The 17,604-nt window shown below is 35.2% G+C and overlaps 1 protein-coding gene across 2 annotated transcripts in view; it reads left to right on the top strand.

Annotated features, from left to right (window-relative positions):
* Reck (reversion inducing cysteine rich protein with kazal motifs) overlaps positions 1-17,604 on the top strand; it is a 79,617-nt gene that overhangs the window by 43,150 nt on the left and 18,863 nt on the right. For both annotated transcript variants that reach the window (XM_015492331.2, XM_048783384.1), the window contains 5 exons: positions 961-1,158; positions 3,087-3,354; positions 8,316-8,495; positions 14,321-14,533; positions 16,121-16,257. In XM_015492331.2, coding sequence (XP_015347817.1) covers positions 961-1,158; positions 3,087-3,354; positions 8,316-8,495; positions 14,321-14,533; positions 16,121-16,257 — 996 coding nt within the window. The remainder of the gene's footprint in view (positions 1-960; positions 1,159-3,086; positions 3,355-8,315; positions 8,496-14,320; positions 14,534-16,120; positions 16,258-17,604) is intronic.

Genomic DNA, 17,604 nt, shown 5'->3' with positions numbered 1-17,604 from the left:
TTTAGACATATTCTTGAGGATGTTCAAACTCTTTAGAAGTTTTAGAATTTTGTTTTGAGATATACAGTTATTTAATTGTCAAATTAGTTAAATAATTCTGATGCCTCTTAGTTTTAACTGGTCCTATTTTGTTTTTGTTTTTTGGGGGGGTTGACTTTTTTATTGATTTTATTTTTTTAAATACATGACAGCGGAATGTATTACAATTCTTATTACACATATAAAGCACAATTTTTCATCTTTGTATAAAGTATGTCCATGCCAATTCATGTCTTTATACATGTTTTTTGCATTACAATTCTTATTAAACATATATACCACAATTTTTCATATCTCTGTATATAAAGTAGGTTGACACCTAATTCATGTCTTCATACATGTACTTTGGATAATGATGTCCATCACATTCCACCATCCTTGCTAATCCCCTGATAACTGGTCCTATTTTGTAAATGTGAGATATTTGGGGTTTAATTTTTGTTTTGCTATGCTTGTTTTGCTTTGTTTATAAACCTCCACAAATCTAACATGGAATGAGGCTTTTTCAGTGGTTCTCTTGGCATTTGGAGAAGACAGATTTGCTATATGAGACTGTCTTGTGCATTGCAGGATGTTTAACAGCCCTGGCCCATGCATTAAATGCCAGTACTAGTCCCTGACAACCAGAAATACTTCCACATGTTCCATACTCTTCCAGGGGGTCGTACTGTTCCTATGGAGAACCACTGGATTATAGACTATAAATTGATGAATATTGACTATCTTACACCAGTGAGCACTTCACTGTCCCCATAACTATGCCTACAATAATACTGATTTCAAGTGTATAAACATAGTTTATGGTTTTATGGTTTCCTTTCTCAAATTGAGAAAGGTATAGTGTTCCATCAGTATGGTGATGATTTAATCTTAACAAAAAGCTGTTTCATTTCAGTGTCTTCTCTTTTTTCCCCCGTATAGTGGGCTCGGTGTGTTGCAGTTATGCAGGTCATCATACAAACTGCCGAGAATATTGTCAAGCCATTTTTCGAACAGACTCTTCTCCTGGTCCATCTCAGATCAAAGCAGTGGAAAATTATTGTGCCTCTATTAGTCCACAATTAATACACTGTGTGAACAATTATACCCAGTCTTACCCAATGAGGAACCCAACAGATAGTAAGTAAAAGGGACGTATTTTTTTTTTTCATTTCAACCTTGGTAAAAGAGTTTATAAAAAAGGAATGATACATTCTTGTAGGTAGTTGCAGTCTTGGTCACTTGGGAAACACCAGACTTCCTTTGGTGTTTAGATTTGACAGATTGGATGTTACTGTCACAGTTAGACGGTGCCAAGAAAGATGGGGCTATAGAGAGTATGAGGAAATGGGAATTTTAGTCTGAGGATGGAAGAGTTCTTTGATATGAATATTTTGGAGAGAAGTTAACCATCAGAATTTCAGATTATTTTACTTTTTGATCTAGCAAGTCCACTTTAAGAATTTATCCAGCAAGAAAATTTACACAAATTTGCAAAAATATGTTGTAAATATGCTTATATACACATTAGTAGACAAAAATTGGAAATAACCCAAACATCTATCAGTAGGATATTGATTAAATAAATTAGAATATATATATAGATCACAACACTTTGCAAACAACAAAAAGAAAGTAATACATTTATATAGAAGCAAAAAAAAGCAAGTTACATAACTAAAGGTATAGTGTGATACATTTTTAGTTATATACCTAATTGTTTTATATTATATATTTCTGTAATTTGAATTTTTTTTACCAGTGAGCAATGGTTATTTTTGTAATAAAAGATCATAAAAACAAAAGAGAGCCTTTTTTTTTTTTTTTTAAATCAGGGCCTCCTAATGAGCCTTCACCTTATAGGGATTTTCAAGGTCTCAGCTTTGTACATCCTAGAATCCATTTTTGTCCTCTGGAGGTCATCATATTTTAAAGAACTGACTGATTAACCAAACTGATAGAAGATTTATTTATAAGCCACATGCCAATGACTTTTTATATGTGGACACTGGAAAGAATTGTTTCTATAAACTCAAAAGCAATGTGCCTTATTTGGCCACAATCAAAATCAAAAATTACTCTAAGGATTTTGGCATTCTGTGATGTGGCTGTGTGGTGAAAATTATAGGATGAAACATTTGCCACAAGTATCTTCCATCGGCTTCCATTTGTTTTAAAGGCAGATCTGTATTCCCCAATATTTAGGCTACCAAGAGGGGCTGCTGGAGCTAACAAGATTGCAGCTTTAAAACAAAGCAGTAACAACAACAACAACAAAAAGGCAGGAAGAAGTTTTAAGGGTAGAAGGGCAGTCATTTCTAATATATGTTAACAAAGAGGACTCTGGATAAGCAGGCTACAAACAAAACAGGCTTCTTCAAAAGTCAAAGACACCAAGAAAAGTAATTCAGAGAGACCCTTCTGAATTCCATAGCTTCATTAATAGTGTTCTTTAATTTTCTGATTCTTTGTAGAAAATTAGAGGCCAGGGACTGGGAACATAGCTCAGTGGGAGAGCACATGTTTACCACTGGTTTAGTCCCTAGCACCAAAAAGAAAGAAAATTAAAGGCAGAAGCAGACTGTTAGCTTGTCAGGGTGTGCTACTATATTATTTAAATTACAACTTAAATAATTTTCACAGACATATAAAACCTTTATGCTGTCTTGGAATATGATAAAATACAGTGTTTGTGTTTGTTGCTATTAAAAATTAGTTATCTCTCATGTCAAGAACATAATCCCTCTTAGACATCCCCTACTAGAAGCAAATCCACTTAGATATACAATATCTTTTCCAAGAACATAAAATATCTTTTATATGAGGGCTTCTTCAGTGTAGGATGACTTTTCATTTTCATTAGGATGCTAGAAACCTCATGATTAGACACCTTGTCCACTTTTTACTACACTGCAAAGTAATGAAGAGAATTTAATAGACCCTGTATAATACAGATACTGACATCAAGTAGTAATGGTTTTCCACTACATAGTCATGTTCTTCTTCTCTTCTGAGCAATAAATGCAATAAAACCAGCTCATTAAACCACTTATATTCTGAAAATGTAGGTTTGTATTGCTGTGACAGAGCTGAAGACCATGCTTGCCAAAATGCCTGCAAGAGAATTCTGATGTCTAAGAAAACAGAAATGGAGATTGTTGATGGTCTCATCGAGGGTTGTAAGACCCAGCCCTTGCCTCAAGATCCTCTTTGGCAGTGTTTTCTTGAAAGCTCACAGTCAGTTCACCCTGGAGTCACTATACACCCTCCTCCCTCTACAGGCCTGGATGGGGCTAAATTGCATTGTTGTTCTAAAGCAAACACTTCAACATGTAGGTCAGTATCTTATTTTCTTTTATTAAAATAGTAGAAAATAATATTTTAATTAATTATTTTAGGCCTAGCAAATGCATGTTATATTTTTGCATTGTGTAGGCTGAACATTTAGAAGCTATAAAATCTTTCATTCTGTTATCCACCAAATATTTACCGATCATTGGGTATATATAAAACATTGTTTCATATATCACATGCTTTTGTGATATGAAGGATTAGCCTTGACAGGGCAACAGAATTTGAAGATGATGCAATGTGAATTTTGCTTTCAAGGAATCATTAAGTAAACTTTCAATTTAGAAGATGTTTTGATCTGACATCTAAAAGATATTCTCTTTATTAAATTATGAAACTTTGAACTTAACCATAGCATTTGGTCATATTGGTGAATAAACTGGTTGGCACTTATATCCAGAGTTAGAAAGCAGTGCATTGACATTCATTTCAGTATTACACTTAGGGACAAAAATTAACAATACAAATATAGGATAGACAAGAATCTAGAGACAAGAATGAATGGAGATAACTAAGGTCATGGTAGAACACAGATTATAGTGCAGGCACCGTAGCACACACATGTAAATTCCAGCTACTCAGGAGCCTGAGGCAAGAAGATCACAAGTTTGAGGTCAGCCTGGGGAACTTCTTGGGACCCTGTCTCAAAATAAACAATAGAAAAGGCTGGGAATATAGCTCAGTAGTAAATTGTCCTGAATTCAATCCCCAGTACAAAAACACACACACACACACACACACACACACACACAACAACCCACACACAGATGAATTAGAATTTGTTTAATAAATATTTTGGGTGAAAAGCATCCACAACATTTCTAGGATATCCTGAAATTAATTTGAGAAACAACCATTTCTATGGTTTCTAACCATTTCTATGGATCTTTAGCAAATAAAAAAAGTGCCTAAAATAACTTATCAAACTTTACCAAAGATATTAAAAATATTTGAGGAAATTAATGGAAGGATTTAAAGGAAAATTAAATTGGCTCTGAGGTTAAGGAAACTGTTTGCATATAAAAGTTAATACTGATGAGAGAGATGCTATGTAATTCTTAGAAAGAGAAACCTCTGCCAAAGAACTATGCTGACATAGAGTTACTGGAAATTGAGGTAGCTATGCAGTCCCAGAGGAGCTTTAGTAAGAAACAGTTTCCTCTCTCAATCTTGAAATAGATTTCATGGTTTGCTGACTGCTTTCACTTCCATCAGATTTGATTTTTATGAAACAATTGGGAAAAATTGTGTAATTTTCATTTACATGTGAGAAAGAAAACTTAAGAGATATTAATAATCTATTCAAGGTAACTATAGAAAATTAAGGACTAGGGCTGAGGTTGTGGCTCAGTGACAGAGTGCTTGCTTCGCAATATGAGGCACTGGATTGGATCCTTAGCACCACAAAACAATAAGTAAACAAAGATATTGTGTCCATCTATAACTAAAAATTTAAAAAAGGGAGAAAGAAAGTTAAGGACTAGGGCTGAGGATGTTCAGTGGTAGAGTGCTTGCCTAGCTTGATATGTGAGGCCCTGCCCCTGCAAACTGAATCAAGAAGACATACACAATTGAAACAGATCAATTTCAACCAAGGAAATAGAGGACACCATCAAAAGCCCACCAACCAAGAAAAGCCCAGGACCAGATGGATTTACAGCTGAGTTCTACAAAACCTACAAAGAAGAATTAATACCAATACTCCTCAAATTATTCCAAGAAATAAAAAAGGAAGGAACCCTTCCAAACTTATTCTGTGAAGCTAGTATTATCCTGATACCAAAACCAAGCAGAGACACATCAAGGAAAGAATATTTTAGACCGGTATCCCTGCTGAACATTGATGCAAAAATTCTCAATAAAATTCTGGCAAATCGCATACAAAAACATATTTAAAAAATAGTGCACCATGATCAAGTGGGGTTCATTCCAGGGATGCAAGGATGGTTCAACATAAGGAAATCAATAAATATAATTCATCACATCAATAGATGTAAATATAAGAATCATATGATTATATCAATTGATGCAGAGAAAGCATTTGACAAAATACAGCACCCTTTCATGTTCAAAAACACTAGAAAAACTAGGGATAGTAGGAATATACCTCAACATTGTAAAAGCTATCTATGCTAAACCCAAGGCCAACATCATTTTAAATGGAGAAAAATTGAAAGAATTGCCTCTAAAAACTGGAACAGGACAGAGATGCCCCCTTTCACCACTTTTATTCAACATAGTCCTTGAAACTCTAGCCAGAGCAATTAGACAAATGAAAGAAATTAAAGGGATATGAATAGGAAAAGAAGAACTCAAACTATCATTTTTTATTGACAACATAGTTCTATATTTAGAGGATCCAAAAAAAAAAAAAAAAACTCCACCAGAAAACTTCTAGAATTAATAAATGAATTCAGCAAAATAGCAGGATATAAAACCAATACCCATAAATCAAATGCATTTCTGTGCATCAATGATGAATCCTCTAAAAGAGAAATTAGGAAAACTACCCTATTCACAATAGCTTCAGAAAAACTAAAATTCTTGGGAGTCAACTTAACAAAAGAGGTGAAAGACCTCTACGATGAAAACTACAGAACACTAAGAAATTGAAGACCTTAGAAGATGGAAAGATCTCCCATGCTCTTAGATGGGCATATTTAATATTGTCAAAATGGCCATACTACCCAAAGCACTATACATATTCAATACTATTCCAATTAAAATCCCAACGTCATTCCTTATAGAAATAGCAAAAGCAATCATAAAATTCATTTGGAAAAATAAGAGACCCAGAATAGCCAAAGCAATCCATAGCAAGAAGAGGGAAGCAGGAAGTATCACAATACCAGGTCTTATACCACAAAGCTAAGATAAAAATACACTTCTCTAACCACTGGGATAGATCTTCCAAACAAAATCAAAGAAAGAAACTATAGAACTCAATAATACAATCAATAATTTGAACTTAACAGACACATATAGAATATTTTATCCATTAACGAGCAAGATACTCTTTCTTCTCAGCAGCACATGGATCCTTGTCCAAAATAGACCATATGTTATGCCACAAAGTAAGTCTTAGCAAATACAAAAAAATAGATATATGACCCTGCATTCTATCTGACCATAATGGAATTAAATTAGAAATCAATGATAAAATTAAAAATAGAAGCTACTCCAACACCTGGAGACTAGACAATACACTATTGAATGATGCATGAACAACAAAAGACATCAGGAAGGAGATAAAAAAAATTCTTAGAGGTAAATGAGAATTCCGATACAACACATCAAAATCTCTGGGACGCTACGAAAGCAGTGTTAGAGGAAAGTTCATTGCATGGAGTTCATTCATTAAAAGAAGAAAAAGTCAACAAATAAACAACATTACAGCTCAAAGCCCTAGAAAAAGAAGAACAAACCAACACCAAAAGTAGTAGAAGACAGGAAATAATTAAAATCAGGGCAGAAATCAATAAAATTAAGCAAAAGAAACAATTCAAAAAATTGACAAAACAAAAAGCTGGTTCTTTGAAAAAAATAAATAAGATTGACAAATCTTTACCAATCTAATAAAAAGGAAAGAGAAAACTCAAACTAAAATTCATGATGAAAAAGGAAATATCATGATAGACACTACTGAAATACAGAAGAAAATTAGAAACTATCTTGAAAATTTATATTCTGATAAAATAGAAAACCTTGAAGACACCAACAAATTTCTAGAGGCATTTGGGGCGGTCCTGGGCCTGGGCTCTGGCGTGGGTCTGCCAGTCAGTGGAGCAGTCCTCACCTGATATAACTTTATTCCAACTTCCTCATCCTCATAATGTATATATGCTTTATTGAGACTAGGGACCTTGTCTGGCTTATTCACCACTGCACTTCCAGTGTCTTGAACCAGCACTCACACAAAATAGGCACTCAGTAAACACTAGAGTGAATAAACAAAGTTAAAGATACCCTCTTCATAGGTGTGATCTTGAGATTCAAATAAAATGTGAGAAGAGTGGAGAATTTTTACTTGTGACTTTGTATATTTCAAAATAATAAAATTTTTCCTAGTGAACATGTATTACTTTTATGAGTAAAATAATGGAATGAATATAATGTATAAGAGCATGTTGGAAATGGTACAGATAGTTTTAGCTATATACACATACTTAATTTGCTTTGTAATCATCAAATACTGAAAATAAGAATGTCATATATCAACTACAATAATATAGAGAGGCTTTGGAATAACTTCAGGAACACAAATGGCTTGGAGTAGTTTTACAGGAGAAACTAGCAGACCCTGCATTTATAAAGCTTCTTAAAAGAAGTCAGAGGACTATGTCATGGTTTGCTTCCTGTGATTGCCTTTATGGAGAAGAAAAACATGTGCTTTAAGTAAAGATCAAAGTGAGATCAGAAAGATATAGGGAGAAATAATTGTGCCAAGAACTAAAGATATACAAATATTGTAACTGAACATTAAATTTAGCACTGAGCTTTCTAGAAACCATGGCAAAGAGAAAAGATAACCAGGTGTACACCTTTGATCCAGCTACCTGGGAAGCCAAAGCAGGAGGATCACAAGTTTGAGGCCAGTCTGGGCAATTAGACCCTGTCTCAAAATTGAAGGAAAAGAAAGGGCTGGGGATAACTCAGTGATAAGAGTGCTTTCCGAGCATGTGCAAGGCCCTAATTTCAGTCCCCAATACTACCAAAAAGAAGGAAAAAGAGAAGGGAAGAGACAGATAACTTAAAAAGCCTATTTTTCATGGTGGGGAAAGAAAGGTCACTTTTTCTGGCACCAAATCCTAAGAAATAGTCATTTAACTCTTTACTTTTTGTCTTATTAAAAAAGTATATAGTTCACAGATTTCCAGTTTTACTCAAATCAGGTATTTAATCATATGGCTTCTCTCTATGTGTCTGCACTTGTGCTTTTGTTTCAGGGAACTGTGCACTAAACTTTATAGCATGAGCTGGGGCAATACACAGAGTTGGCAGGAATTTGACCGCTTTTGTGAATATAACCCAGTGGAAGTGTCCATGTTGACCTGTCTAGCAGATGTCCGGGAACCTTGCCAGTTGGGCTGTAGAAACCTTACTTACTGTACTAATTTCAACAACAGGTAAGAACAATTTGTACATGGAATGGAAATATTTTATCATTAATCACTTGCTTTTTGAATAAATGAAACACCACTTTACTCTGATTTTGTTCTTTCTGGGCTAAAAGAAAGCTTTATTTCCTTATGGTTTCATTTTTAAAGGCTGTGTTCCATCTAAGTTACCTCTGGCAAAGGAAGCACTCTTAGGGAGTTCCTTCTAATCTAGAGATACCTAAAGTTTCTGGAATCCAGAGAATTTCTTCTGCTCTTAGACCCTTCTTCCTTCTGCTACACCACCAATGGAAATAATTCATTCCAGAATAAATCATTTTTCACTACTGGATCATATATATGTCCACTTTTGGACTGCTTTCTTTGCAGGGCCTTCACACTGGTTGATGTTCCTGCTCAGTGAGTCTCCCATTTCATACAAAAATATTTCTTTATAGAAGCAATTTGAATAGGTGTCTTTCTGAGATATCAAGTATAATAAGAAAAATAAGGGCCAACAACTGGACCTAGGAGCATATCCCCAGGGCTAAAGAAATAGTGAAGAAAAAGAAAAAGGGCCTCCAGAGCACAGAATGGGAGGACTTCACATCAGAGAAGCTAGGGAGGGAACATTTCTTTCTTTCTTTTTAATATTTTTTTAGTTGTAGATGGACTCAGTACCTTTATTTTATTTATCTATTTATTTTATGTGGTGCTGAGGATCGAACCCAGTGCCTCACATGTGCCAGGCAAGCACTCTACCACTGTGCTACAACCCCAGCCCCAGGAGGGAACATTTTTTTTTAATATTTATTTCTTAATTGTAATTGGGCACAATACCTTTATTTTATTTGTTTATTTTTATGTGGTGCTGGGGAACGAACTCAGGCCCTTGCACATGCTAGGCGAGCGCTCTACTGTTGAGCCACAACCCCAGCCCAGGAGGGAACATTTCTAAAGAAAAGGTGACTGTTTTGTGAGCTGCAGCCCAGAGACCCAGAGGGCAAAAAGGAAGAGTTGGGCCAGAAGGAAGTTGTAGATATTTTTATTTTTTTGTCAGATGATATTTACCTCAATCTAACACATTCTATCCTTTTAAAATTATTCAACTCATTACTTTGAGTAAAGTAATTGAGATATCTTTACAACAAGGGATGGTGGAATAATTCAGTATCTATATAAAAAAAAAAGTTTAACCTCTATGTCACACCATACACAAAAATTATTTCAAGATGGATCATAGAATTCAAAATAAAACCTAGGCAAGTGTAGTGGCACTAACCTGTAGTCTTAGCTACTTGGGAGGTTGAAGCAAAAGAATCACTCAAACAAAGGAGTTTGGGACCAGCTGGGGCAACATAGCAAGACCTATATATTGTTGATGGAAATATAAATTACTATAGCTGTGGGAAGCCACCACATCATATGACCAGCATTTTCCTTTCCTGATTGGTTGAGGCCCTATCGGTCACTTCCAGTGATCTGGCCACATCAAAGTGGCTGTAGACAGTGGCCCTGATCTTGAGAGTCATAAAAATGCTGCCAAATGTGTTTTCATGCGTGGGTGTGCCTTCCTACATCCCCAGGGATCAAGTTACCTTACCTGACCTTGTAACTCTGCCTTTTTTTTTTTTTTTTGACCTTTTTTGGATGGAAATTTCTAAGAACCAGAGTCCCCCAATAAAAGACTACTCCCGAACATGCTATCTCTCTCTCACCAAATACCCAATAAATGGTTTTCAACCTTCTCCCAATCCCATTGGGAAGTTATAGCCCTTATGGAAAGCAGCATGGAGGTTTCTCAAAAATTAAAGAATAGAACCACCACATAATCTAGCAATTCCTCCATTGGGTTTATATCCTAAGTCTGGAATCTATCTGCCCAAGATATATTTCACTCCTATGTTTGTTGCAGCATTATTAATAATAAAGGTATGAAATCAGCCAAGGTATCCATCAATAGATGAATGGGTAAGGAAAATAGATTTTATGGGCTAGGGATGTGGCTCAAGCGGTAGCGGGCTCACCTGGCATGCGTGCGGCCCGGGTTCAATCCTCAACACCACATACAAACAAAAGATGTTGTGTCTGCCGAAAACTAAAAAATAAATATTAAAAAAAAATTTCTAAAAAGAAAGAAAACAGTTTATATACACAATGGAATACTATTAAGCCTTAAAAAGAAGGAAATCCTGTCATTTGCCACAACATGGATGAACCTGGGGGGCATTCCATGAAATAAGCCAGGCATAGAAAAATAAACCACTGCATGATTCTGCTAATATGTAAAATCTAAAAATATTGAACTTACAGAAGGAGAGAATAGGATAGAGGTTACCAAAATGTAGAGGGATAGGAAGGGGAAGATTGGGGAGATGGCACTCAAAGGATACAGAATCTCAGGAGGAATGAGTTCAAGAGATCTGTTGTGCAACATGGTTGACTGGAGTTGACAACAGTGTATTATATGCTTGAAAATTGCTAAGAGGGTAGATTTGAAATATTCTTACTGTACACACAAAATAAGCATGTGAGGTAATACATGTTAATTATCTTGACTCCACAATGAATGCATATTTCAAAACATCATCTTGTGACTTTATGATATTTGCTAATAAATGGATGGATCCAGAGAGTAAGTGAAATAAGCCAGTCCCAAAAAGCCAAAGGCCAAATATTTTCATTGATATGTGGAAGCTAACCCATAATGGGGGAGGTGGGGAGGTAAGAATAGAAATTCAGTAGTTTAGGCAAGGGAGGGGGGCATAGGAAAAGGAAAGACAGTGGAATGAATCTGACAATGTACATATATGAATACACCACAGTGAATCCCACCATCATGTACATCCACAAGAATGGGGCCCTAATTAGAATAAGATATATTCCATGCTTGTATAATTATATCAAAATGGATTCTACTGTCATGTATAACTAAAAAGAACAAATAAAACATTTTTAAAAAACATCATTTTGAACACCATAGAGTTTTTGCCATAAGAGTTGTTAGGCCTGGGGTATAGCTCAGTATATAGAGTGTTTGGCTAGCATGTGCAAGGTCCTGGGTTTAATACCCAGCACCACAAAAAAAGAAGAAGAAATGGACATTTAAGTACATGAAAGGTTTATTATTCTTCCTAGCAATATGTTAATTAAAACTTAAGTGAGATGCTCCTCAACCCAATACAGTGGCCACAATTAAAAAATTGGCTAACACGTGAAGCAAAATGTATGGTTAAACACTTTAGCAAACTGTCTCTCGGTTTCCTAAAAGTTAAATCTGTGACCCAACAATTCCATTCTGAAGATTTTACTCAAGAGACGTGAAAATGTGTGTTCAAAAAGATTTATGTAGTAGTGTTTTTCATAATAGCCCAAAATTGGGAGGGGGATCCAGAACATCAAAAGATTGAGAAACAACATACTGTATGTTTCAAACAGTGGAATGGTATTCAGCAAGAAAAAAGCCAAACTACCAATACACCCAAAAGCATAGGTGAAACTTATGTTGAGCGAAAGAAGCCAGAAATAAAATTCATTTTTTTGGCTCCCCTGCATTAATGGGAATGAAAACTCAGGGGCACTCTACCACTGAGCAACAGCCCCAACACCTTTGTATTTTATTTTGAAACAGGATCTCACTAAGTTGTTAAGGCTGGTATTGAATTTATGACCCTCCTATTTCAGTCTCCTTAGCCTCTAGGATTACAGGCATGTGCACCTGGCTCAAAATAGATTCTTGATTATTCCATAAACATGAGGTCTAAGAATAATCAAAATAATCTATAGGGATAAAGATCAGAAAATCATCACCTTTGGTGGAAGGGGGAATTGACCAGAGGAGGGCATAAGGGTACTTCATAGGGTGATGGAAATATTCTATTTCTTGTTTGGGGTTTTGATTACATGAGTTTTCAAACATTATTGAACTAAATCCTCAAAATCTATGCATTATTTATATATAAATTATACCTCAATAAAATATTATTTTAAATTAAATTCTGTTACTCATCAAAAAACACAATTATAAAAATGAGAGTGACCAGGTGCAGTGGCATATGCCTTTAACCCCAGCTACTCCAGAAGATGAGGTAGGAGGATCACAAGTTCAAGGTCTGCCTTAGCAATTTAGTGAGATCCTGTCTCAAAATAAAATACAAAACAGTATTGGGGATGTAGCTCAGTGGTAAAGCATCCCTCAGATAAGAAAGGAAGGAAGGGTAAGAGGAAAGGAGGGAGGAAGGAAGGAAAAGGGGGAAAAAATGAAAGGGTAAACCACAACCTGGAAGAAAATATTTGTACTATATGTAACTGATGAAGGACTTGTATCTATAATATATAAAGAACTCCTAAAATCCACTTTTTTTAAAGCAAAGGGCTAGACAGCACAAAAGATGTCCAGCAATTAAATGAAAACACAAGTAAAACCGAATAAAAACAGTATTTCATACATTGCTGGTGAGTGTATAAAATGGTATTGCCACTTTTTGAAAATAGCATGGTATTTGGAAGTTATATCTACCCTTGACTCAACAGTGGTATCCCTAGGCATGAAAACTAGAATTAACCTTAATTTCTATAAATAGATAATAGGATGGTCTCAAAGCATTGTCTGTGGTCTCCAAACCCCTTCAGGGGAGTCCACAAGATCAAAAGTGTTTTTATAACAACACTGGTTGTTATTTGCCTCTTTCTCTTATATTCTCACAAGAGTGAACAGAAGAACTTTCCAGAGGCTGAAATGTGATATATGAGCAACAGACTGAATGCAGAATTGGATATGAAAACCCAGCTACTCTATATGAAGCCAGACATGAGTACAAAACTATAGAATAATCTTATTTTCATGATTTTTGTTTAGTTTTGGAAAATGTAGTTATTTCTCATGAAAGTAATGCTTATATTAACATGTAATAGGTTTGTTATAACTTAACTGAATTAATAATCACTTTTAAATCTCATTTTCATTTCTAATGTTATAAAATATAGAACTTATAAAATATTGATGGTTTCAACCCACATAAAAGCTTTTTGAGAACCCAATAATTTTAAGAAGGTAAATGGGTCTTGCGATCAAAGTTTGAAAACCATTAGGATAAAAGCAAAATGATATATATTTATCAATGAAATACTATTCAAAAATAAGAAGAAATGAAATACTGGTATATGCAACAATATGGATCAATCTCAAAAAGATTATATTTGGCCGAAGACCCCAGACCCAAAAGAAACCATGCAATATGATTCCATTTATATGAAATTCTAGAACTGGGAAAATTAATCTATGGTGATAAAAATATGAAAAGTCTAGCCTCTGGGGTGATCTGGGGTGACCTGAGAGAACTTAATAACACAATAGAAATATTCTTTTACTGGTGTAGATGTATCAATGTGGTTGTTCACATTTGTCAAATCAAATCAAACCTGTAAGATGTGTGCATTTTATTTTTAAAATTATACCTCAATTTTTAAAACTCGGACTCTTTTGTTTTATGAAATGAAAGAAATAAGGTGGTCTGGGGATGTTAGTCCTATCCAGAGCATTTTAAAGTTTTAAAACTGCCTCATGAAAATATGTTAAAAAGAAAACATGCAATCACTTTCTCAATACTGGTGTCAACGCTGAATCTTCATACATGCCAGGCTGATATCCCTTGTTGAGTTTTATGTGCTTTCTTCTTTCTGGGGTGTTGCTTAGTAGAAAGCCCTTGCTTACCATATAAAAGGCCCTGGGTTCCATCCTCAGCTGTGCAAAAAAAAAAAAAAGTCAGATTTTCCTGATACGTTAGTATGTCAGGATTTTACTCATTGCCTTTGATTTCCTTCTGGCAATTTTTGGTTTTGGTTTTGTTTTTTAGGCCAACAGAACTTTTTAGGAGTTGTAATGCTCAGTCAGATCAAGGAGCTATGAATGACATGAAGCTGTGGGAAAAAGGAAGCATAAAGATGCCATTTATCAACATACCTGTTCTTGATATTAAAAAGTGCCAGCCAGAAATGTGGAAAGCAATAGCTTGTTCACTGCAGATTAAACCTTGTCATAGTAAATCTTGGGGAAGTATTATTTGCAAGTAAGTTTCTTTCATTATCCTGACTCTCCAGTTTGGATTCAGTCCCTCCATAACAATCTCTCCCATCCTTCCCTGGGCCTATTACTCCCCGCATGTCAAATGCTTTCCCATTTTTTCTGCCTCTGCTTGAAATACTGTTTCCTTCCCAGCACCATTTGCACTTGCCTACTGCCTGCCCTTCTTGGTTCCTCTCAAATACCAGACATTCCTGTGGAGTCTTCCCAGATTTCCCCAGCTGATAGTAATTCATCCTTATTACAAATCCCTGTAGGCCTGTAAGTGTACTTTCTTATAGAACTTAGTTCAAGAAACATTTACTAAATCCTTTTCAATGCACAATTCTATTTTCATATTTTAATTTGTATGCTCATCTTATATTCTGCTAGACTTTGCTCTCCTTAAGGAACTTATTTTAATTTGTGCCATTTTTCTTTTATCCTCTTTGCTCCTTTTCTATTTTTAGGTATTAGCATAATCCTAACACACAATAGGTATCCATAAATGTTTCATGAGTAAAAGAGCTAGTGAATACAGTCATTAGGACCTGTTCCCAGGAAACATTTTTGAATGATTTGCTTAGGAAATCTAAGGTAAAGAAGGGAACCATGATGGTGGGTAAAACCAGAAGTATTTGACTACATAGTAATCCATATCAGCTAGAATTTTTTTCCAAAAGCTTTTCCAAAAGCTTTTTGAAAACCAAATTAATATTTAGTCCCTAAGTTTTTGGTGTGTGACCCAAAAACTGGCTGCTGGGTACTTGATGACTCATTTCATATTATTTCAGTCTTAAACACAGCCTAGAACTATTTCTGATATGACTTGGGGATGACCTGAAAAGGGGAGGTACTGAGGTATAGCTATTGGGTGAAAAGCAAAAAGCAACAAATTGGAAATATGTAGACTCTTAGCACAGAAAACTTAATAGAAGTCAAATCCTTATTCAAAACTCAGAAACTTTTAACATAATGGACTCTGTAGCTGTTATAAGCCAAACACCTCAATGCTGATAATTTAAAAGATTTTAATAAAAGAAAAAAGGTGGAAAATAAGGAAAAAGGAAGCGAATAAGCAAGATAATGTCCTGACAGTAATGATATATGATTTTGCAAAGGTCAAATGAGACAAGCCTAATTTAATTTCCTTTCAAAGATGGTGAAAAGCCACATTGATAGCAGGAACAATAAGTGTAAGTATTGACAATTTGAGCAAGGCTTTTGATTTTAGATTAGAGAAAGCAAGGGATGCTTTGAATACTATTCAGCTGTCAGTTCACCATGATTCCTCTTTTTTGCATATTCACCCCTAACCAATTTGGAAACATTGTCAAGTAATAAAAACTCACTTTCTGGAAAATTTTAGAAAAGGAAGTAATTTTGACCAGACAATTTGAGGTTCCTTGTTGGTAGTAATTATCATTCTGTCAAGCCAACAAACTATATCCCTTAAATTTTGTGACCAGTGTATCAAAAAAGAAAAAAGAAAAAAAACCCACACATTAAACTAGAATGTAGGCTTCTGTGAGTTTGAGCAGATCCCTTCTTTGAGCCTCAGATTCCTAAATTTGGATGTATTTTTCTTTTCAAGATCTGATTGTGTGGAGATTCTCAAAAAATGTGGAGATCAGAACAAATTCCCTGAAGACCACACAGCTGAAAGTATTTGTGAGCTTCTGTCACCTACAGATGACCTGGAGAATTGTATACCTTTAGATACGTACCTCAGTAAGTACTGTTTTTGTTTATTTTTAGATTTCAACTACTTCTCTCTTGATCTCTGTCCTTGTTATTTTAGATGAGCATTTATCTATTGAGAACATGTGTTTAAATGATACTATCTCAATTACAGACTCTTAGTTGCTTCGCCTTTTTAACCCAGGAAAGCATTGTCATCTTAAGTTTTGTAAGAAGTGATGTTATATCAATCTAAGCAAGTATGAATTTTTATTCATCAGAAATTCTAAGCTGTGAATCGGGGGCTAGCCTTCTCTGATATCATTATTATCTCCTTCCACTGTGATGTGCAGAAAGTAGAATTTCCCCTAGAGAGTATTAAGCTTTTTGTCATCAGAATATCAGTGTATCTCAGCCAGCCACCCACACAATAAAGAATGATAGTCAGATTTGTATAGGAAAATGGCACGTATCTCACTGTTTCAACTTCTCTCTGCCAAATACTCCTGCCAAGTAAATTGGTATCTCATTGAAGAATTCTGAGCTGAGCTTGTTGGCAACAGTGTGAAGATGTGTTGGAGGCCAGGGAATAACCAGTAGAACAGAAATCCTACACACTCAGTAGTTAGGAAAAGGAAATTGTTTAGGCTGCCACCAGGGGGCATCAGGGCTGTGAGTTGGCTGGAACACATCGAAGCACCTACTTGGTTTCTTTTCCCGTGTCAGATAGGATTAAATTCAACTGCAAATAACAGAATAGATAGAAGTAAAAGAAAACTCAAAAACAATATTCTGGGACTGTTTGGGTGGCTCCATCATCAGGAATCCAGGCTTCTTTTATCCTTCTCTACTAACTGTAGTACTTGGCTTCAGTCATCAAGGTTATTTCATGTAATTTATTATCACAACATGGCTGTTGGAATCCTAGCCACTACACTCTAGTTCCAGAGAAGAGGGAGAGCAAACAACTTCTCTTTGGCCACCCCTATTGTATGGAAAATGGGGAAAGATTATCTTTTTAGCTCTTGGCCTATTGCTACCCTAAGTAAAATTGGAGATCTTTTAGTAAAAAGGAGAGACAAATGGATGCTGAATTTGTAGTTAGCAGTAATTGTCACATTTTATTAAGACCACAAACTATATCCTTTAATCTTTATGACCAGTATAGCCAAGGGAAAAAAATGCATTAAACAAGAATGCAGGCCTCTCTTGGTCTGAGCAGATCACTTCTTCAAGCCTAATTCCTTATGTATAGAATGGAATGGCTGGACTAGATGAAATGAACTCCAAGAGCCCTTGTACCTCTATAAGTCTTGGGGTCTGAATCTAATCTAAAATTAAGTAAGCAAATCTTTTTTCTTTTTCTTTCTTTCTTTCTTTTTTTTTTTTTTTTTTTTT

The sequence above is a fragment of the Marmota marmota genome, unplaced genomic scaffold (genome assembly GCF_001458135.2).
Source record: "Marmota marmota marmota unplaced genomic scaffold, marMar, whole genome shotgun sequence".
In the NCBI taxonomy this organism is placed as follows: domain Eukaryota; kingdom Metazoa; phylum Chordata; class Mammalia; order Rodentia; family Sciuridae; genus Marmota; species Marmota marmota.
This window is presented reverse-complemented; position numbering and strand designations above follow the sequence as displayed.